Below are 22,280 nucleotides of genomic sequence, written 5' to 3' on the forward strand. Positions count from 1 at the left end.
TGTTAGAAATTGATTTCAGTTCACCCATGGATCCAACACCTTTTTAGATAAATGAAAAAAAATTTTATTAACTGACTTAAGAACAAAAAACTACCTATTAAATTTATGTACTGTTGCTTAAAGATTATGGAATTCTTACCTGTTTCCTTGCAAAAGAAGTAGAAATCTATAGGCTAGAGATCCTCTCTAAGAATGAGTCACTGATAAGCACAATATATTTATAACTTACATAACATTTCATCCATGTGCATTTTTTGAGCATTATGCAATATTTAATTTGCATCAGCTTTCCAAATTACTTAAATTTACGAGGTTTCTTTCCAATGGATGTTTCCGTATGACTTTAAAAATAATCATTAATATTAAAACTTTCCTATGTTTTGCAAACTACTAGGTTTTCAATCAAGAGTACATTCTTGTATTTGAGACCCACCTTCAGTGGGCATTATCATGTCTTTTAGTGTATTTGAGAGAAATGGATGCATTACCACATTTTGTACATTTATAGATTTTATTCTCAGAAATAAATTCTTTGATGTATTCAACTAGAACTAAAAACACTGAGGCTATTACCCCATTTTTTTACACTTATAGGGTTTTCCCTCCAGTATGAATTCTTTCATATTTTCAGAAAGAACTGGGAAGATTGCATACTTTCCCATATACCTTAAATTCATAGATTTCTCTTAAGTATGAATTTTTTCATGTGTATGATTGAACATATATTTTCAACCAATATCTGTGATGTTGCAATGAAGTGCATAAAAGTTTATCAATATTGAATAATTAGGATTGCTAAAGGGGAATTACATGGTCAAAGGGCATTAACATTTTAAGGTCGATATATATTGCTAGATTTCTTGTGAGTGTGTCAATATCTTTTCCTTATTAACAAACCTGAATACTATAATTAAAAATATTTCTCGAAGTCTTTATTGCCTATGATATCTAAGAGGATAGATACCATTTTTTTCTTTTAACATTTACAGCATTTTCCCAAACATACTAAGAACATTTTGATATATTTAGAAGAGATGCAGAGATGTTTCATTATGGTAATAGAAAGTTGGGGTGGTTCTGACTCTGGAATCTCAGTTTTCTCAGTCTAATCTGTCTTTTTTTCCATGAAGTTTCTAACTGAAGCATCAACATATTGCATAATATCTAAGGAGATGACGGAGAATGTTTCCCTGTTGAGCAACCCACTATTATTCTTAGGCAGAATTTTCTCATCCACATAGGATTTGTTGTATAACTCTATAGTGAGCAAATCATGATCCCCTTTCAGGGGCTTTGCACACAGGCTAACTGCCTGGGACCCCTGTTTCTCTCAATTTTCACATCCTTTACCTTTCCCCCTCTTAATGCGCCCAGATCAGGGGGCTGGCCTTCATGTTCTACCACTTCTTATCATTTTTACCCTACTTAATTTTTCTCTATGGCCTTTTCCCACCAACCAGTATATTGTAGTTCCTTGTTTCTTTATTGTCTCTTTCCCCTCATTAGAATGTATGCTCCATAAACACAAGTTTTGTCATGTTTCTTTTCAACTATGTCTTCAAAGCCTAGGATGGTGTCTGGCACGTAATAGATTCTCAATAATTATTATGAAATGAATGAATGGGTAGAGATGCACACCACATGCCACTGCCTGTATTCAGTGAATACTTACACTACCTCTTCTCATTTGTTTGAGAGAAGATGGTTTTCTCAGACTCTCAGCTTTAATTGTCTGCAATTCCCTCTATACTATAGGATAAATATAGTTTGCCAGCAGTTATCACATTAGTGAAGCAATTGAGGAATGTTAGAACTGAATCTTTTCATGTGGTAAATAATATTCTCATTACACCTGTCCTTGGATTGACCATTGATATTAAGTTTCCCATATTTTTCAACTTCCTCCAACTATCCCTGGATGAAAGACAAAAGCTTCTGATGTGTTTGTTGTTCTTGTTCTTCATAGCCAGGTTCTAACAGGATGTTTTGGGAGATATATAGCAGTAATCCAATTAGGCAAGCATTTGTTCCATTTTTTCCCCCAGAGGTCTTTGATGTACATTTTCCCTCTACCTACTTATTAGCCTCAAAAATTGAGGCTGGATATCTAATCAGAAGGACAATCAGTTCTCTGAACTTCCAAGTTGATGTTTTATGGTTTTCTAAGTCCACATGAGCTGCAAAAGTTTTGCTCATTATTTGGTAAGCACTGACCACTACAGACAGAAAAGGGCCTTTTTTTTTTTTAAGCTGTTCTCGCTAATGTTGCAGAAACATTTTTTTCAGTTCATTAAATTTAACTTGAGGCAATTGCTAAAATGTAAGATAATTCCTTTTCGTTATTCCTTTGGCACATCTGAAGTACAGTTTCACATTAGCAACAATGAGCCAGAGGGTTAAAAAATTAAAATTATTTTGGAAGACAGGGACTTAGGCAGAAAAAAAGGTCCATTCCAAAATGACAAATATTTAGCATCATTTTTACTTTTATTTATACAGAAGGACCCTCATTTATGATTGCTTTTAAATTGGCTTTATAAATGCATGATTAGGAGTAAACATTTTTGAGTTTTATACTACATCAAAGATCTTGACTCTAAACTTCCAATCAATATTTTGTATCAGGCTGGGTGCGGTTGCTCATGCCTGTAATCCCAGAACTTTGGGGGACCAAGGTGGGTGGATGGCTTGAGCCCAGGAGTTCAACACCAGTCTTGGCAACATAGCAAGACCCTGTCTCTTCCAATAACAACAACAAAAAATTAACCAGGTGTGGTGGCGTGTGTTTACAGTTCCAGTTACTTGGGAGGCTGAGGTAGGAGGATTGCTTGAACCTAGGAGGTCAAGGGTGTAGTGAGCTTATTTTGCTATTGCACTGGGCACATGTGAGACCCTGTCTCAAAAAAAAATAGTTTGAGGCATTAAAAATAAACAGCTTGAGAGCCATTTCAAAAAGATAACTAAGAAATATTTTGTGAATATGTATATGTGCTGAGATTTCTTACTAATTTTACCAGTCCCCAATTCTGACAAATTAAAGACAGAAATAAGATCTTATAGACAAGATCTTGTGTTATTTAAACTTTTCATCCACAAAACACAGTGAGCAGTGTTTCTGTCTACTTATGTTGTTTCCATACTTTAGTGAATACCAACATGATACAACACATATCCTTGTATTATATTATTGTGCATGCTTTATATTATGTATCTGTCACTTCTCTATTCACACATGAACACATGTATATATAATACACAAATCATTATCTGTCAATCATCTATTTCTAGATATTGGGGTCAGTTTTTAGAAGTGGAATTACTAGGTTAAAGGATATGTTTATTTATAATTAAAAATAGTATTTACATTGCCCTTTATTGACTTGATAATTAATACTACCTCTACTAGAAATAGAAAAGAACGATACTTTTGTTTTTCTTATATACTTGATCGGATAGTGGGTTGTCAAATTTCATTTTCCCCATGTATTGCGTCATTGTTTTAAATAACATTTCTTTAATGATAAATGCTCATGAGAATCTTTTTGGTAAGTTCAAAAGCTACTTATTATATTTTCTTCTTTGTTCTTCGGGCCCTCTTCCCGTATCCTGACAAAACTTTCAATACAGGTATTTAGTCTTTTCTTGGTTTCCTTTTCTTAAACTTTGTAAAATATGCAGGATCTGACCATTGTCAGTGGTAGGTATTGCTCTTAATACTTCCATGCGAATGGACTGTCTCTACGCTTGGCATTATCATCTGAGTAAGATAATGTACCAATTTATTGCTACATCTGCTTTCATTATAAACCCATAATTACATGTAAATCTTTCTGGCTAGGAATTGTTGATTTCTGAAAGCCAATATGATGCCTATTCTGAAGAGAATTGTATCAAAGGCCTCTTTAGTTTTTATCAGTGAACAAATGTTGCCGTAATGTTTTTGTAACATGCATTTATATCATGATCACTACCAGACATAGCCTCAGTCTATCATTGTAGGAGACATTTTAATTTGATTTTCCTATGGATTATTCCGTATAAAGATTAGAATTCATAAGCATACCAACATTAATTTTTAAGGGTCATTTATATAAGTCTCTGATTATAATCCTTTCCACTATACCTCTTTCTACAGCCAGGATACTTTTCTACTTGACTTATTTTATAAAGCATTTTTTTCCCCATAGATATCAAGGTAGTGCCATCAGAAGAAAAGACCTATACCCTTTGGCAAACAAATTGTACAAAGTGATAAACATTAAGAATAACCCCCTGCCAGCAGACAAATATTGTAAACACGTGAACCTTTTACAAAGATAAGTTGTGAAAGGGTACAGTTATACTTCAGCTGTCAGCATAGCCGCTGGAGGGTGACTAGGGATGTGGTGTGACAGGATTCTCACTAAACTCACTGTGTTTATAAAAGACTGGGACACAGGTCCACGCTATCCACTAAGATGCTGGCTTTCCCTCTGTAGTACTTTCTGGCTGATTCTGATTTTGAAATTCTTTTTACTTCTCAAGGAAATCAAGACATTGTTTTTGAAAAGGAATGGATTTTAAATGGCCTATTAAAGTATTTACATGGTTGCTGAATGTCCTCCTCTATTGTTTCGAAGCAAATTATGGGAATTTGGAAGCACTTTGAATTGTTACTCTATTCTGTTTTTTCCATTTTATTTCTGCTCTGAAGCAAATAGTATATAATTTGATTATTACTGATATCATAAAATCAATTTTATTTAAGACTGGAAAGTATCATCAGACTGCTTTTATATCCTGGATCAAAGGCTTTTTAGGAATTTGAAATTGTCCTTTGCTTAATTTTCCAGTATTCCAAGCTCTCTTGCCTACTTTCCCTGGAACAATTTCCTATTAATTTAAGTTAATTCACTTAAATTACAATTGAGTGAAAGCTACAATACAACTATGTATTTTGCAGACCCTGTTTTCAATATAGTTTTGTAAATCCCATAGCCCACATCTCACTGGAGTATCCTTAGCTATTTAATATCACTCCTCTATGATGCCAGTCTCAGTTACTGTTTTTCTTTCAACTGCTCTGTTACTGTTCTGTTCTTGTCAGCATTGTGCATTCTAAGTGTTTAGAGTAACATATATCTGGCAAGTGAAATGAATATAAGATATATTTATGAGAGTAGAGTACCGACAGCTTTAAGCTATGGATGAGTTAGTTGGTTTTTTAACTCTAGTGGCCTCTTCATAATTAATCCACTATTTATTATTATCTACTCTTTAGTCATAAACCTTGTACTTCACTAATTCTTTTGTTAATTTATTCACCCAAAAAGAAATCATAATTCTTACTATGTGTTGGGTATTATTCCACGCGAGGAACAAAACAAAGACCTGGCCTCTCTCATTGTGCGGGAGAGAGAAAAAAACAAACGACAGGAAGATATGTAATGTCAGGTGCCATGAAGAAAACAAAAGAAAGGCAGGAGAATAGAGAGTGATGGGATAGTCAAGGAAGGCGTCTCAGAGGGGGGCCACTTGAGCAGAGACCTGCATGAAGTGGGGGAGCAGCCGTGCCTATATCAAGGGGAAGTTTCTAGGTAGAGGTAGGAAAAATGTCAAAGCTCTGAAGAGAATGTATAGCTTAATAGAAGGTTGGGCTCCAGCTTCATCACTTCCAGTAACACTGTGCTCAAGGGTGAGCATGAGTGGGAATGAGCATGGAATGAGTGGGAATGAGCTAGCTAGGATAGAGAGAGAAATATCCAGCCTCACGACAGGCAGGGGGACAGTGAGGTGGCCACATAGTGGGGGAACCTCTGCCTGAGATGACAACAAAAAAGATTGTGGGGAAATAGAATCCCAAAATTTATTTTTCCTTCTTTACAAAAATGTTAAAATTTAGGGCCAGGTGCAGTGGGTCATGCCTGGCCAAGGTGGGCAGATCATGAGGTCAGGAGATGGAGAATATCCTGGCTAACACAGTGAAACCTCCTCTCTACTAAAAATACAAAATATTAGCCAGGCGTGGTGGCACACGCCTATAGTCCCAGCTACTTGGGAGGGTGAGGCAGGAGAATCGCTTGGACCCAGGAGGCAGAGTTGCAGTGAGCCGAGATTGCACGACTGTATTCCAGCCTGGGCAACAGAATGAGACTGTCTCAAAAAATAATAAAATAAAAATTAGTTGATGGCCTAAAATTAACAACATATTGGCATCATCAGAATTGCCATTTGAAAATTATATGCAATAGAAGGTCAAGTCCAAATATCCAGACGTATATGAAAAGATGAAAAAGCTGCTCAAATTTGCTACTAGTCAAGGAGATGAAAGCAATGAGAGGGATTGATGTTTTGATTAGCCTGGATTGGAACTTTGATAACTCTGATACTTTGATAATTCTTATTGTTATCAAAAAGCTATGGGATTTGCCTTAGGTGTTACCAAAGACCGGATGAAGGACATTTTATAATGTTTGAAAACAGTAATAGGAAAAAAAAAATGAAGCTGTTTCCTAATTGTATCTACTAAATTCACCCATTTCTCTCTTCCTCTCTCTCTCACTCTCTCTCTTCCATCTCACTCCCCACTATCATATTTATAATGTCATATGATCAGGGAGAAAGATATGACAGGATACATATCAGATTGTTAACTTGAGTTAACTTGGCTGGGAGATGCTATGGAAGAAGATGAAAGGGGGAGGGGAAGTCACATAAAAGTACTGCAATACCAGAAACCCTGACTACATTTATGCATTTTCGTGTATGTACAATATCTTTTCAGAGTAACTGACACTGATGGGAGGTATAAATTGAAGTGTGTTGTGGAATATATACAGACTTTAATGAAAGAATCACTAGGGACACAGAAGTAGCAAAAATAAAATGTAGACCAGTAATATTCATATTTTTGTTTGTAGGGCATAAATTGGAATTGCAAAATAAAAAATGAAGTTAGCTATTTGACTATGAAAGTCCAGATTTCTAGAAAAAAAATCTGTGTGATACATTGAAAATTTTTTTCACCTAGTTTCACTTGTAATGAGTAATACAGAAAAGAAAAAGACTGGAAATTACCATTTTTTCCTCAAGCATGTAGGCTAGCTACATGTTCTGAGTGGTTCACAGATTGAGGGCTTAAATGGTTCCCTACTTACTTATATTTTAGCAAATAGCTGTTTCAGAAAATGTTTTAACTGCAAACTACCCCGGAAGTAACTTGTCTTAAGTTGTGTGTCCCTTCCTGAATTTGTTAAGGCATGAGTTTCTGCTTTGACTTTTAGGTTTGGTGTTTTGTGGGTAGACACAGGGACAAGAGACAGTGAGGGATGTGCCTTGTGACTGATTGGGTGGGAAAAGCTGTACTCTGTTGTAGAGAGTTTCCCCATCCTCTGCTGCTGCCATTTTTGAATTGACTGGAAACCAGGAGGTCCCTTGTCCATGATTCACCTGGTGGCCTCAGCCAACTTTCAAAGTAAAAGTTTGCATTTCTTGAACTTTCTAAATTGGAGTTGTTATACAACCCAGGAAAGGGCAATACAGTAGGTAAAAGGATTTAGGTATTCACTGGAAAAAAATTTTAATCCACATTTAAGAAGCAATTGGTGCAAATCAAAACACACATACACATGATTAGAATGAAAATGATTTCCGTATTTATGTTTGTCAGCAATATAGTTATTTACAAATAACCCATATGAAAATGTAAAAAAGCATATTACATCTTCACATGCCATCTGTATTGACTGAATAAAGCTTAGTGACATTATTTGCAAATCTGTAGTTAATTGTACATAGACATTTTGTGCGTTAAAAAGGAAATGTACATAATGTAAAATAAATTACATTACGCAATTTACAAAGTAATATTAACAAAAATTCTTAGACAGCTGCCTCCTTATTTAAACAAAATAAATATTCAGGTAGTTAAATTAACATAAAATACACATTTAGGGAATAATAATTTATAGAAAGACATTGTAAATTTTAATAAAGTTATATTTTACAATGATAGATACTGATCTCTTCAAATCTGTGTGATAGAAATGGAGAAAAAAAGTACCAGAAAAGGAATCTAAATGTTTACTTTCTAAAAATAAACACAAACAGATTTCTGAAAAATAGGGAAAAGTTTACTTGAGGGTTAAAAGTAGGTAATCTAGAAACTATGGCTTAAAAACAATAAATCTACAAAACACAACAAGACTGACAATTATATTCTAAATAATATAGAGATTTTTGATCACTGAAAACATGACTCCCACAAACTAAAGCTCTTCATATACTGCCCACTTTTAAGATCTGACTTGGTAGAAACACAGAAAAATAAAAATGCAAAATTAACTGTTGAGCATTAGTTTCATTCATTTAATAATGTAGACATAACCATTTTTCATTGTCCCTGCTAGATATAAGATTATTATAACACACTGCAAACCATCCTTTTTATAAATGGATAACTATTTGCTTGGCTCACACACCAGTTTCTGATACCTGAAATCCTGTCCTGCAGCCAGGGCCACCTGAGGGCAGGACCTGGGGAGACCCTTATTCCCAGAACAGGCAGATGTAGTTCTCACAACTAAACTAGTCCCAGGAAAGATCACATTCCGACAAGATTCCTCACAGATTTGCTCAAGGACTACTGTTTTTTCAACACCCTCAATCTTAGAGTGGAAATAGAAGAACCCACACTTGAATTTGGTAATATATTTATAAACAGGAGATCCCAGATCATTTGGGAATTGTGCTTCTCATGTACTATTCAGACCCACGTCAGCTTTAGAACAGGCTCTCCCTTCTGTATGGTACTGAAAAGTACAGTCCTCCCTCACTGTCCTGTGGTGTGGAATGTGAACAGACTCGAGATGGAGGCAGGAGGATATGGGGTGCTCTAAAGCAAGCGTAGGCATGGACAGTTTTACAGAAAAGGGCTTTTTTTTTTTTTTCTGCATGCCTTCCACGTTTTTCCTTTTCCCTTTATTCATTTCTTTGACCAGTGGATTTGGTGCAAATCAGGATGTTCACACTCTGAGTGAGTGACACTTTGATTCTAATAGGGAAGGAAATATAGGAATTCTTTTTTTTAAATTAAAACATTGGGCATGTTTAGTGGGAAGTAGGTAAGAATAGCTGTGGAGAGTAGAAAGAGACCAAGCAGAGAAAATCAGAAAGGGCCAAGGATACAGGTTGTTGGGGGAGGTAAATAAGTGTGTGAGAGGTCTATTCAATTTCTGTGAGAAGGAAGACGTGAATTTACCTTGAAATGTCCAGGACTTAACAGGGGTCTGATTAAGCTACAATGACCACTGCCACCTACCTGAGGGTGGGGCAGGGAAAAATCAAACTCCTAATACTGTGGCCTAAAGACATGTACGTTACGTAGGGGAAAATACTAACCCCATCTAAAAACGAACGTAGAGTAAAAGTCAACATGTTTCAGTGCTATCTTCACTCATTAAGCATTTTTTCCTTCTTTTGGATGTCTGTCTTAAGTACCTATGTATACAAAAGCCATTACTTTTTTCTTTTACAGTGCCTAGCACAATGTCTTATATGTCAATAAATATTTGCCTTGTTAGAAGTAATTTGTGCTTTGTTATAAGTGATTAAAAACAAGCTTTTATGCACTCTTTTTAAACTCACTTAAGCTACACCGTAGTGTCCTCAAAAAAGGCTTTGAAAGTAAGATTACAGTCCACATATTGGATTAGGTATTGATGAATAAGCAAATCAGCCCCTTTCAAAAGAGATCAGTTAGTCCTATTCTACATGGTTTCTAGTGAAATAGTCCAGCAAAATCATATAATACTGTGTCAAACTTTTTCTGCTCTTCTTTTTTTAAAAACCAAACAGACCTTCATTCTAGGGAACAACAGTTCTACATCTTTTACCCCCTCGGTAAGGTAAAAGTGTCAATAGAGAAGTTACTACTATATTCCCCTCCCAAATTTTTAGAAGGAACAGGAAAAATAAGGTTTTGATGAAATTCCAATAAAATATTTAACTCATTATTGTCTCATGCCAGAAACAAAAATAAGGCCATTTTCATGTTATAAACATGAATATAATAACCTTCCATTTGTCCAAAATAGCCAGATTGCTACATTCTCCTCTTTCCACCTTTCTAACGAGGTTATCCAGTATTTATTTATCCTAACAGTGACCTTCCAATATGTTCTCTAATATTAGGTCATGTTGAACCTAATTTCCTCTGTCTCATATATATGTGTGTGTGTGTGTGTGTGTATATGTATATATATATATATATATGCGTGCATATATGCTGTAAAATCTAATCAATTTATGAATAAAATGTATTTTTCATAACATTCTATAATTTTGATTTTCTAATTAATTCTTATAGGTAGGATGATACTAATCTTTTCTGAATTGACATTTTACAATATCTTAAGTATAGCTTTAGTAGGTATTCTATCCCACATTTCAAAATTAATAGGTGTTGCACACATTTCATAAGAGGGTTAGCTGAATTTTTCAAGTAACCACTATAGAGTCTTTCTTAACTATTTTGGACAAATGGAGTTTATTTTATTCAAAGAGATCAACTTTAGGATTATCTGGAAGACCCCTGAGTATATATATTGACAATCACAGTTTTAAAGTAACAATATTATGTTTTCTTCCTCTTTCTTTAATAAAACAGATAAAATGGACTTTTTTATGGTTTTGTTTAAATCCTTGCTTTAAAGTAAAATTTTCATCTTCCTGACTACCTGTTCTCTTTGAAATGATTTACATTTCCTAATATAGTGAATATTGAATGAGGAATTAGCGCTTACTGCATTTAGTTCTTATTGAAATACATACAAATATTTTCATTTTGGGGACAATGACATCCTAACCTGATGTCTTTTGTAATCTTTGCAAATACTATAATGAACAGCAGGGGGAGTTCATACTCCAGTATGAAGGTAAAATACCTTCTAATCCAAAACACTTTTACAGGAACACAGCTGTTTAAGATAAAATAGCATGTTAGTTATATTATTTTTCAAATATCCTGAAAAGCTAGTGTCCTCTCTCACAAAGGTTGTTGCAATAATGTTGCCTGAAAATGGTATTGCTTTTTAATGGCACCTTTTGAGTTTTCTTTTCATTTGCAAGAAGTCTGCTGAGTTAGTTAAATATTGTTCCACTGTGCCATTCCCAGGGCTACATCTGTAGAAAATATAGCTACTTCTGATACAGTGGGAAATGTAATGACTGTAAATTCTCACCTATGAAAAATGAATGAAAACGAAAGATGACACCATGGAGAGTTAGCATTAAAAAACATCCAGACCAGGGGTCAGCAAAATATGACCTGCAAAGGTGGCCTACTGGCTGTTTTTGTAAGGGAAGTTATATAGGAAAACAGTTATGTTCATTCTTTTATTTACTAAGATTGCATTAGCAGAATGGCAAAGTTGAGAAGTTGCAACATAGACCTTGTGGAAAATATTTTCTATATAGTCCTTTACAGAAAAAGTTTGCCACTCTTGCTCTAGATATGCAATGAAGTCTTGGATAAGATATTTATTCTTCTCTTTTAAAATTTTAGTTTTGAAATCATACATTGAAGAGATTGCTTCAAATTTTGCCAGTGAGAAAGGCAAAAGACTATGGATTTTGAAATACTGCCTGCAAGACAGACATTCCATCTGAAACTGGGAAATCAGAGAGAAAGAAAAATCAACATATAATTTTGATTTCCTTTAGTTACAAAAGTCATTGATACATTATTTATTTTCTCCATCTGCTCAAAATTAAAAAGACATCCAGTTCCTTTTTCTTTTTTTTCTTAACAAAGATAACAAATATAAAAATCTAGTCATAAACAGCCTTCAAAGAACAATTACAAACCAACTAGAGGAATCCACCTTTTAGAGGGTTAAGGGGTTAGGGACTTCAACACTTAAATTACCGCCATGTTGTCAATTTCACAATGGCTGCAGTGATGAGGAAGTGTGTGTACAGCAGGTGTTATAGCTGATTTCATCTTGCTGCCATCCAAACTGAACTTTACTCTCTTCAGGATACAAGACCTTGCAAATGTCTTCATGCCACTCTTGGCACAGATGTCTTCATCCCACATGAAAAGAGGCAGTTTCTATGGCAATACTGGTTAAGTGCCTATCATGCTGCACTAATATAGTGCAAAAATGTGCCTTCCATATAGCAAAAAAGATGCAGGCAACCAGTTTGAAAATCAGGGAAAGTAGAAACATATTGTATTAACACAAGTAAATTAGTTTTCCAGACAATTACCACCATAAAATACTGAACTTGAGGACTCGTTCTTCTAAGACACTAGTACTTGTCCAGCATTCTTACTTTGGAGAGAGACAAGAAGTCTTAAAAAAGAGGCTTTGTCTCTGAAATGCAGGTCAATAAAATCTACCATCGACCACCAAGATGCTGAATTTATTCAATGGATTTTCTGCTTAGCTTAGAGTTTATTTGTTATGCGTTGTTAAAATTGCTTATTAGCAAGTACATAATCTGACATAATGTGTATCATTCAACTGAGTACACATGTTAATTTGACTATAGTATTGCGGAGATCTTGGTAGAAACTCTTCATGCTAGGAAGTTTTATGGATTAACACTGCAGACAGTCTTGTATCAGGCATCCTAACTGGCCAATTCCACCATTATTTTTTAGAGATGAAAGTGGTTTTTCAGTCGGTAGATTTCAGAAAAGATGACATAAAACTTTCAGAATGCAGCATGTATTCAGCTAAATCTCCTATAATTCTCACGGTTGATGGTCTGTATATAAGTGGTACTGTCTTAAATATCTCCAGTGGCAGTATGATTTTCACTCTTGTCTTTATGATGCCATTTTTAAAAATTAAAATATATTTTAATCCACACAGTTTGGATACATTTGTTGTGGCCTCTGGACATCTTTGAAGTCAGAAAGCCGAAACTGGTTGTTGCCAGGAAAAGTTATATGTTACATGTCGGCATCTCCATCATAGGCTAAGGTTAAAGGTTTCAGTCGGTTGTTTTGCCTTCTTTGGGGTTTCTTTGGCTTTTTGCTGTAAAAAAATTCGGAATTAGGAGAAAGAAAATCAGTTTCTAATTGTAAATTTGATTGCTTTAAGCGAAAAAAAGTAAAAGCAAATTGATAAAATGAAATTGCCTCGTTGCCTGCATTGCCTGAAGTCTACCTTAGAATTTGATTTTCTGATCTTGAATTTCAGTTTTATGCTTTGAATAAACTCTAAGTAAACTTCAAGTGTTTCACTACCCTACAAAAGATAAATTATCCAAGTGGGATTCTTTTAGTATTAACAACAGAAATAAAATCATAGTAGGGTCATTTTCATTTGGCCAGAAACCTTTATAAATAATGCATAATTTATAAATTATACATGTTTTAGAAGATACTTGAATATGATTAGGTATTACTGTAATATCTTCCTCCATTAGTAATTCAATATAAAAATCTACAGTTCACCATATTGAGTACAAAGCAATATTTTCTTGAAAGTATGCAAGAGAACATACTCGAGAAGATGACCTGCAGCAAGTTCTTGCTCATCTTTAGAAATGAAATGGCTCAGATTTGGTAGCTTTTAGCCCATCTAGGACTAAAGCCATGTTTATTTAGAAATTCATGTGAACACCAGATAAATGTAGAGTACTTATTTGAGACATTAGTTTGCTGTTTCTGTGTTACAATTAAGTATCTCTTTGGATTTTTAATTATTTAAACACTCACCAAGCTAGATAAATCATGGAGACAATAAAGATGAGTAACACAAATGCCCCAGCTGCTACACCGTAAACCCAGGTCTTTAGTCTCCCATCTAAGAAGAATGGATATTAGTTATTAATTTACATTAGTCTGGTATACATGAGGCAGTCTTTAACTATGACCAATGATCAGTCATATATGACCAATTTCTTTCAAAACCCAAAAAGAATTATTGCTTCAGCACAGTTAATGATTAATGCAAAGCTGCTATTATGAGTTAGATTCTGCTTCATTAAAGATAAGCTATCAAGGAAAATTGAACTGAAAAATTATAAATGTTTGACCTCAGATTTCAAGTTTCTTTGGCTAAACTTCAGCTGCCTTTCATCTCAATTTTACTTCAAACTCAATACATGTGTAATGCTATATAAACATTTTCTTCTGATTTTCACTGTATTTTGAGAATTGCAATGATAAGAAAAGATGAAAAATGCAATTTTAAGAAAGTTTCCACAAACTCGAGTTAATGCAGATAGGTATTTAAACAAAAACTTTGTCATTTTTATTCCAGGTAAAATGAAAGTGAATATATTTAACATTTTATGGAATTAATAATCTTTTATCTAGTCTGCACTTACAATGTGTTTTAAAATTGGCTGACAATGTCATTTTCAAAAACAACTGGTTTGGTTAACATATAAAAGGCTCTATAAATAATTTTTTTCTACCTTTTCTATTATATGGAATCAGACATAACAGGAACTTTTGTAATTTGGGTTTCTGGTCTCATCTTTGAACTCCTCAGTTTTATGCTCCGAATAAACTTCAAGCACAAGATGTTATTAATGATATTGGCTAATTTAATTTGATCCTCACATCAACATATATTTTCTGTTGCAATTAAATATTTGATCTTAGTGTTAAAATTATAGATTGGGCAAAATTGACCTCACATAGACTCTGGTTTATTCAATATTTGAAAGGCCTCAAATGGAAATTGGTACTGTGGAATTTTTTCGCCTGGAGTTAGATCAAGTTAGAGGTTCATTTGCTGGGAATAAACTCAATTAATAGTCTAAATATCCTTTCTTTCTAATCCTAAAGTTTTTTTTTTTTTTAATTTGAGCCCAGTTTAGAATCAAAAGAGCTGTTCCACGATTGAGGTTCTCTGTTGAGAGTTTCTTCAACAAATGTTTTTTGGGGTTTTTCAAAATCAAAGAATATCTAAGTTTTCAGAACATGCACCTTTTAAATATATTAAAATTTTAACTTTGGGGAAACTATATATAAAATTTAAAATAATGACAATAATATTTTTTTTTTTTCAAAAGGACTGGTTTTGATCTGAGGAGATCTGCTTCAATTCTTAGTAAACGTCAAAATTGCTACTGGTTGTCTGCTAGTCCATTGTCTTAAACACTGAGGGAAGAGTTTCCCATGCTTACACAGATAAGTCAGCCTTGCAAAATAAATCATACTATCAGCTAAATAAGCCAATTAAAGCAGGAATAATGTGATTAAAAGCAAATCACCCAAACACTTAAAATATCTTAAAAATCCAATATTTATTCTCCAATAAGGGAAAGTATTCAGACTTAATGCATAGAAATGGAGATGTGCTAGCTATGCAGATTCCTTCCATCTTTTCTCATGTTTCTAATGGCATTTTAAAGTAGACTATGCCTGGCTCTGCCTGGAGATTACTTCATGGACTAGTAGTTCCTCAAGGATGTGAGAAAAAGTGGCATATTAGCTGCTTTATAATCCATGTAGCACATTTTCAAGCACCAGGTTAGTTCTAGGGATGAGCATATGATGAAATCCAACTGAGGAGGGAAAGTGTGCAGAGTAGAGAATAGCATATCATGAGGTATTCAAGCATTTGCCTGTATTGGCTTTGCATTTATTACCAGATACATTAAGAGCTGTCTGTGAATGTGAAAACAAATTTGGATCATCCTATCCAGAAGGGAAGGCTCCATTGTCTCCCTGTTTATCTGGCACTAGTACAGATTCCAAGTATTTGAGTATGCTGACTTTTAGGGCTAATACAAACTGGTCTAGCTACCACGTGTGCCCTGGCACAGAACTGCATTACTGATGTTTTTATTTAAGGGTCAAACTATTACTGTTCCTATGATCAAATGAAAAATTCTGGAATGTCTTTATAGTCTCCTTTATCCTAGTTCTGAATGACAACACATTTTTTAAAATTCATGTTTCTAACTTTGTTCAATTTGAAATTAATTATACTTGTAATTTTTGGACTAGAATTGAATTGAATTATATTGATCCAAAATTTTTTCTCAGAAGAATGTAATTTCATTTCTCTGAACTTCAAACATGAGTTATTTTCCATAATGATAGTAAAAAATTGAAGAATAGATGGCACTATCAGAATAAAGGCATGTAGATAAAATAATCAATAGCTCATATAAAAATGCTTTGCTCACTTTTTTAATCCTTTGGCATTGCCTAAAATAACTAAAGGTTTCTATTGCAACACTAGTCTAGTCGGTTCACCTGGCCCAAATGGCTGCAGAAACCAGGTCCTTCCCCGTCCTGCTGGGTTACTGGAGGGTTGGGTTGGATGTACAGCCCGACTGGTTTTCACATCTCCTCTTTTGTCCTCCATGGTGGGTAATACCACCACAGGGATAAGTGTGCATTGCTCAAGGGTGCTGTTAGAAGACATGACTTCAGTGTACCCTTCTTCACAGTGGCATGTTTTTGTCTGCAGGAGAACAAGAAGATTTACACTAGCCATGCAAGGAATCTTTGAAAGTCTAGCAGACCTGACTTGAAGAGAAGGCTCTAAACAAGGTTTGTTTTGGGAATTACTATACATAATTCCTGTACTATTTTTTAACTACACAGAAACATACTTTTGGCATTATATGAAAATGTATTCTAAAGGTGAAAGTAAGTGAATTCAGGACTTTTTAGATTGATAAAAGGAGATGTCTAAAATGGGATTTTTATGCCTCAAGACATGCTTTCTTTGGAGGAAGATAAACTGCATAAGAGACAGTGGGGTGACACATGATGGAGCTGGCTTGTCTGCCCTGATGAATGTACACATACCTCGCTACAGTACGAGTGGGGTTGACTACACGGTGGGTTACAAGACCTGTCGGCATCAGGCTGGCTCATCACCAAGCAGCCCCCTGCAGAACAGAAAATCATGTTTTGACAAATAATATATCTTGCTATGATGAAAATACACTGTGGTTAGTGTCTTGTCTTTGAATCTTGAACCACCTTGGGAATCCCAGGAATTTTTCTGCCAGTGGTTGACTGTGAAATATTTGGTTAACCTTGACCACCTTATTGAGTGACTCCAGGCCCTTTTTACCCAGGGGAGCTAGCTCAGTGCCTGGTACTCAGCAGGTATTCAACAAGCATTTGTTGAAAGAATGATTTTATAGCTGCTATTTTGAAAATACTAATTGCACACAAGCTTTTTCTGTCAGGAGCACATGAATCCAAGTCCAGCAATTGAAAAGCTGACTTCATTTCAAGTTAAAATTCTTTCTTGGAGATTCAAAACAATAGTTTTCACGTCCTTTGAAATAACTCTTCAGCTCTTTATGTTAAATAAATGTTTTCTTTAAATAATGCATATTTCTTTTTTAGAAAAGTCACAATTTCTGCTAATTCATGGTGTTTTTTGGATATAGAGAAGAAAACAAATGTATCTACTAAATCATTTGTTTTGCACTATGGTTTTAACTTGATATTACAGCTGTTTATCTCTCGTTTATTTTCAAGTGTAGTACCAACTGTGCCTAATTTGTCTCAAGTGAGGTTTTAAGATGGAAATAGATGTCATAAAAAACATTGGTGACGTGAAGGAAGCTCATATTTTCAAACTATACTTGTTCAGTTTAACAGAATTTTAGCAAAACAAAATTTTTTCTTTATTTATGGAACTGATGATTCTCTGGAATTTAATCACAGGCGCCTATTGCTAATTGTTTGTGTTTCTCTCAATATTATAATCACAAAATACTCATAGAAAAATTGTCACAGAAAAGCAGTTAGTCATTGCAAGGCAATCGCAGTTAATTGGCCACACTGAAGTTATTATTAAACACACACACAAAAAGCAGTATTTTGAGTTTCTTACAAGGACAATTCATAAATTAAAGCAATTGATCAAGATAGGTAATATACTTTACATGCTTGTCTATTTGTCATAAAGAATCTCATCTCTCCTAAAAGATGAAAGAAGAATGCATATAGAGCTTAACACAAATCATTTACACATTGGCCTTTTGGTACTACTGAATAGCATTAGAAATAATCCATTGTACACTTTGCTGAATTGAAAAGAAATTAAAAATATGATTTTATAGGTAAGTCTTTTAAAATTCGACTTACCTTTGCATTGGGGGAATAGCCCCAATTGCAGTGGAAAAAGAGTTTTTAATATGTAGAAGAAAAGTCAGGTAAATATTATTTGCATCCATTATTGAAAAAAAACTGCAAACTTACAGGATCATCTAGAGAAGCTGTTAAATTTTCTTTGAATAGTTTAAAAAAGAATGGAGACATTTATTTCCGATCTCTGAGCTCAATGGATGACTTCTGTAACACCTCCTCATTCAGAAAGCCTGTCTATCCCTCTCAGGACTCTTCTCACTCCATACCTCTTAGAGTGAGGTAGATGGAGCAGATTTTTCTCCCAAAAAATAATACAGTGAGAGAGCAAAGGTTTCTACTAGATGTCTTTTCTTTGTTCCGTATGTGACCACAGGGAGTTGTTATTATTAAGGGTTTCTTGAGAGAGCTTTCTCATGTATAAAATCATATCTTCACAAGAAAAAAATTGACATCCTGATCCAGCTCCCATATGGAGGAAATAAGTAATTGGGTTTCAATAAATCCAGGTAATTTAAAATTCAATATAAAGATGGATAGTTTTCAAAAACCATATTGATCCTTGCTTCTGTTTCTTACTGTATATATTAAAGTTAAATTTCTAAACAAACATCACTCAGAGGCATCCAAATGCACACTGTTTTTTCCCCCACAGCAGGGTCAAAACAGCAGCAAGTAAGCAGGTCTGCCTGAGCAGTCAACTGTCAAGACTCCTGCTGTTGCTATGCTATGGCAATTCCTATAAGTTAGATTTATAAAAAGAAATTGCTTATGGAAAGGCTTAGATTTCTGGGTCCATGTGCCTGAAATTAAGGTTCTGGTTCTGACTTGCGTTTCTTTCTAGGAAATTTGCTTGGTGGTTCACTACCTATCTTGAGCCAAAGTCTCTTCCTCCTTCAAGGGGTCCTTAGGATCCCTCATGCTTACAGGCTTCAGATAGGCTTTTAGTAATTCCACACTAGAGTAGTTCTTTGGAGGTATATGTTGGTTGAAGTACAATCAAATAAAGTTCTTCCTTTGGATTTCTTCTTTGGATATATAATAATTTGGGGATGCAGGCACAGTAGGTGAGCTTCTCAGATGGTCTGGGTTTGAAATTTACCAGTAGGTCTTCCCTATTAATTAATTTAAAAATCTCTAAATCATAGACTTCTGAATTTAAGCAAGGTATTTGGATTTGTATAATCATATTCCCTTGCTGGTATTTTTGGTCTGCATTTATATTGCCTTCAAGGCACAGAAGCAGAAAGTCAAAAAAAATTGATTTTTAAACATATAGTAAGTTACTCATATATAAAATTTCTAGAAAAGATCTGAAAATTATTTATAACAATTATTTATTAGAATTAGTATTTTAATTAAATAAGTTTCAGCAGCAATATCTAAAAAGGCTAGGTGAGAGATAATTTGAACCACTATAAAATAAAATAATTTGTCATTGGTCACCAGATGGGTATATACAGCTTAGGCATCCTGAATCCCAAACAGGCTTTGAATACTGAAAGAGTAACTTTGTTTTCTTAATTATTTTCTTCAACCAATCACATGTGTGTTACAGGAAGATTTTCAAAGAACAAAGAGAAACTGGAAGTTTACCTGTTACATTTATACCATCTGACCTTTGACACCACACTGTTCGGGAAGAGCCCTTCCAAGCACTGGCCATCCATTTATATTCATAGCACTGTCCATCTGCAGGGAAATAATAAACATTAGCAGAAGCATTCTGTTACCCAGAAGGACAATCATGGGGATAGAGTATTAATAACATATTACTGAAAAGTAATAAGCTCATCTCTGATGATTCAAATGTCAATTTATTGTCCTGAAGTTGCCATGCATATGTTTAAAATTGCAGCTATATACCTCAATCCCACCTAATTTTCCATGTCTGCTGTCACACTACCTGGTGGGAACCTAGGTTTTTAATTTAATTTTTAAAAAATATTATGAAATAAATATGCAGCCAGGTATAGAGAATAACTGTATATATATATAGTTTATATATATATAGTTTTTTATATATATAGTTTTATATATATAGTTTTATATATATATATATCTCCCATCATGCAATTTTAACAAATATTATTTATCCATATTTGCTTCAGTTTTCATTAGCTTGTTGATGAATAAAACATGAGATATATAATTATATTCTTTTCTGTTCTGATCACCCTCCCTATCTGTCCAGCAATACATACTATTCTGAAGATGCATGACTTTCTTTGCCATGCTTTTAATTTTTTCACTATACACACACACACACACACACACACACACACATAATTACTATATACAGAAATGATATATGGTACTACTTTCATACAGTCATAAATTTTAAAAATGTATCCTATTCTGTGTAGCATTCTGAAACTTAGTCAATGTTACAGGTGAAATACTTCTAAGTGATTTTAAAAAATGTAGTACAGTCAGTTTATTTTAACGGCTACATAGAATTCCATTGTACTACTTAACACAGTTTATTTAGCTATTTTTCTATTAGATTATTTTTAATTTTGTTATTCAAACAATGACCTGAAGGTCAGCCTTGTGCAAATGGCCTGGTGCTTCTTTAAATTACATATCTAGAAGGGAAATTTCTTGGTATCACTGTATGGCTAGCTGAAACTTTATTAAATATTGCTCATTTTTTTCCTGCAAAAGGTGACAATTTACAAATCCATCAGCAGTGCATAAAGACTGCCATTGCTCTAAACACTCATGAAAATTTATAATTGCCAGATTTTAATTTTTTTTGGTTAGTCTTTTGGGTATGGAAAGTTATCTTGTCATTTTAAATTAAAGTTCCTTGATTACTAAAGTTATTGAACAGTAACAAAAATGTTTCAGGACATTTGGATCTCCTGGTGTGCAAGCTGCTTATTTAAACATTTGGCCTTCTATGTTTTTTCTCATTGAACTGTAGAAATTCTTCATTCTGGAACAGTGATTCTTAAAGTGCGGTTCAGAGACCCTGGGAGACATTGACATTCTTTCAGAGTGTGAGTGAGGATTTCCTCTTTGCAACTACAATCTGTGTAAGGTTGGATTTTCTTTACATACATAAACTAAAATAAGATTGCAATAAGATGAATGCAGAAGCAGATAAGAGAATCCAGCTGTCTTAAGTTAGACTTCACAGAGATTTGCAAAAATCCAAACAAGACCACTCTTGTCATTAAAGTTATTTTCCATTTGTTATGGTGAACTTATTTTGCAGGAAATTTGTTATTTATAGTAACATACAATTTTGTTTTTTGATCATTTTAAATAAATTAATAAATATTCTAAGTTTTCTATTTTTAAAATTATACATGTCAGAAAAGAACAGTTCTTTCAGGTCCTCAACAATTTTAAGACTATTAACTTGTTTTGGATCAAAAAGTTCTAGATTTGCTATTCTAGACATGAATCCTTTGAAATTAATTGGCTTCATAAGTATATTTTTCAAGTTTGTGGCTTGTCCTGTAACCTTCTACTGTGTAGAAGTTTTAAATTTTAATTTAAAGAAATTTAAAATTGTTTCCATTTTTGTTTGTGCTTTTGGTGTCATGTTTAGGAAATCCTTCTCTACCTTGAGTTCATGAAAATATCCTCTTATATTTAGTATTTACAGTTTGTTCTTCATCTTTAGGTCTATAATTTATCGAAAATATAGTTTTGTATGTGATGTAAGCTAAAGATATTTTTTAAAACTTGATATGGATAACACATTTTGGCAATATTATTCATCCACTCATTCTCCCACTGACTTTCCCTCTGCCACTTACTTACCTATATAAGAATTTGTTCTGGAGATTCTCTTTTCTATTCTTTTAGTCTAATGGCTTCATTGTTGATCAATTACCCTTTTTAACTATTGATGCTTTAGAGTAAGTCTTGATATAAAGCCATGCAAGTCCCTTGAATTATTCTCCCAGTTTTCCTTCTTAAAAACATTCTGGGATCTTCTTGGCCTTTAACTCCTCTGACTTAATTTTAGGATCAATTTCTCAGATTACATTAACAACCTGTTCAAATTGCATAGATTTTACAGGTAAATCTGTATAAAATTTACATGTTATAATATTGAGGCTTTTTATCCATAAACATTTTCACCAACGTTTTAGTTTTATAACTTCCAATAAGATTTTATAATTTTTCATACCTATCTTAGATGATTTTGGTTGCATTTATTTTTTATACTTTTAGTTTTATTGTCAATGCA

General features: G+C 33.9%; 1 protein-coding gene and 1 long non-coding RNA gene across 2 annotated transcripts in view; one reads left to right on the plus strand and one right to left on the minus strand.

Annotated features, from left to right (window-relative positions):
* Positions 1-22,280, plus strand: part of LOC130541685 (uncharacterized) — a 140,109-nt gene that overhangs the window by 110,890 nt on the left and 6,939 nt on the right. The window contains exons 2-3 of the long non-coding RNA XR_008955769.2: positions 16,428-16,510; positions 21,000-21,111. This is a non-coding gene — a long non-coding RNA (uncharacterized LOC130541685). The remainder of the gene's footprint in view (positions 1-16,427; positions 16,511-20,999; positions 21,112-22,280) is intronic.
* Positions 7,612-22,280, minus strand: part of THSD7A (thrombospondin type 1 domain containing 7A) — a 474,918-nt gene continuing 460,249 nt past the window's right edge. The window contains exons 24-28 of the mRNA XM_003824998.6: positions 19,667-19,762; positions 16,772-16,854; positions 16,211-16,421; positions 13,712-13,799; positions 7,612-13,025 (exon numbers count right to left, since the gene is read on the minus strand). Of these exons, the coding sequence (XP_003825046.5) occupies positions 12,941-13,025; positions 13,712-13,799; positions 16,211-16,421; positions 16,772-16,854; positions 19,667-19,762 (563 nt within the window). The 3' untranslated portion in view covers positions 7,612-12,940. The remainder of the gene's footprint in view (positions 13,026-13,711; positions 13,800-16,210; positions 16,422-16,771; positions 16,855-19,666; positions 19,763-22,280) is intronic.

This window comes from Pan paniscus, chromosome 6 (genome assembly GCF_029289425.2).
Source record: "Pan paniscus chromosome 6, NHGRI_mPanPan1-v2.0_pri, whole genome shotgun sequence".
In the NCBI taxonomy this organism is placed as follows: Eukaryota; Metazoa; Chordata; class Mammalia; order Primates; family Hominidae; genus Pan; species Pan paniscus.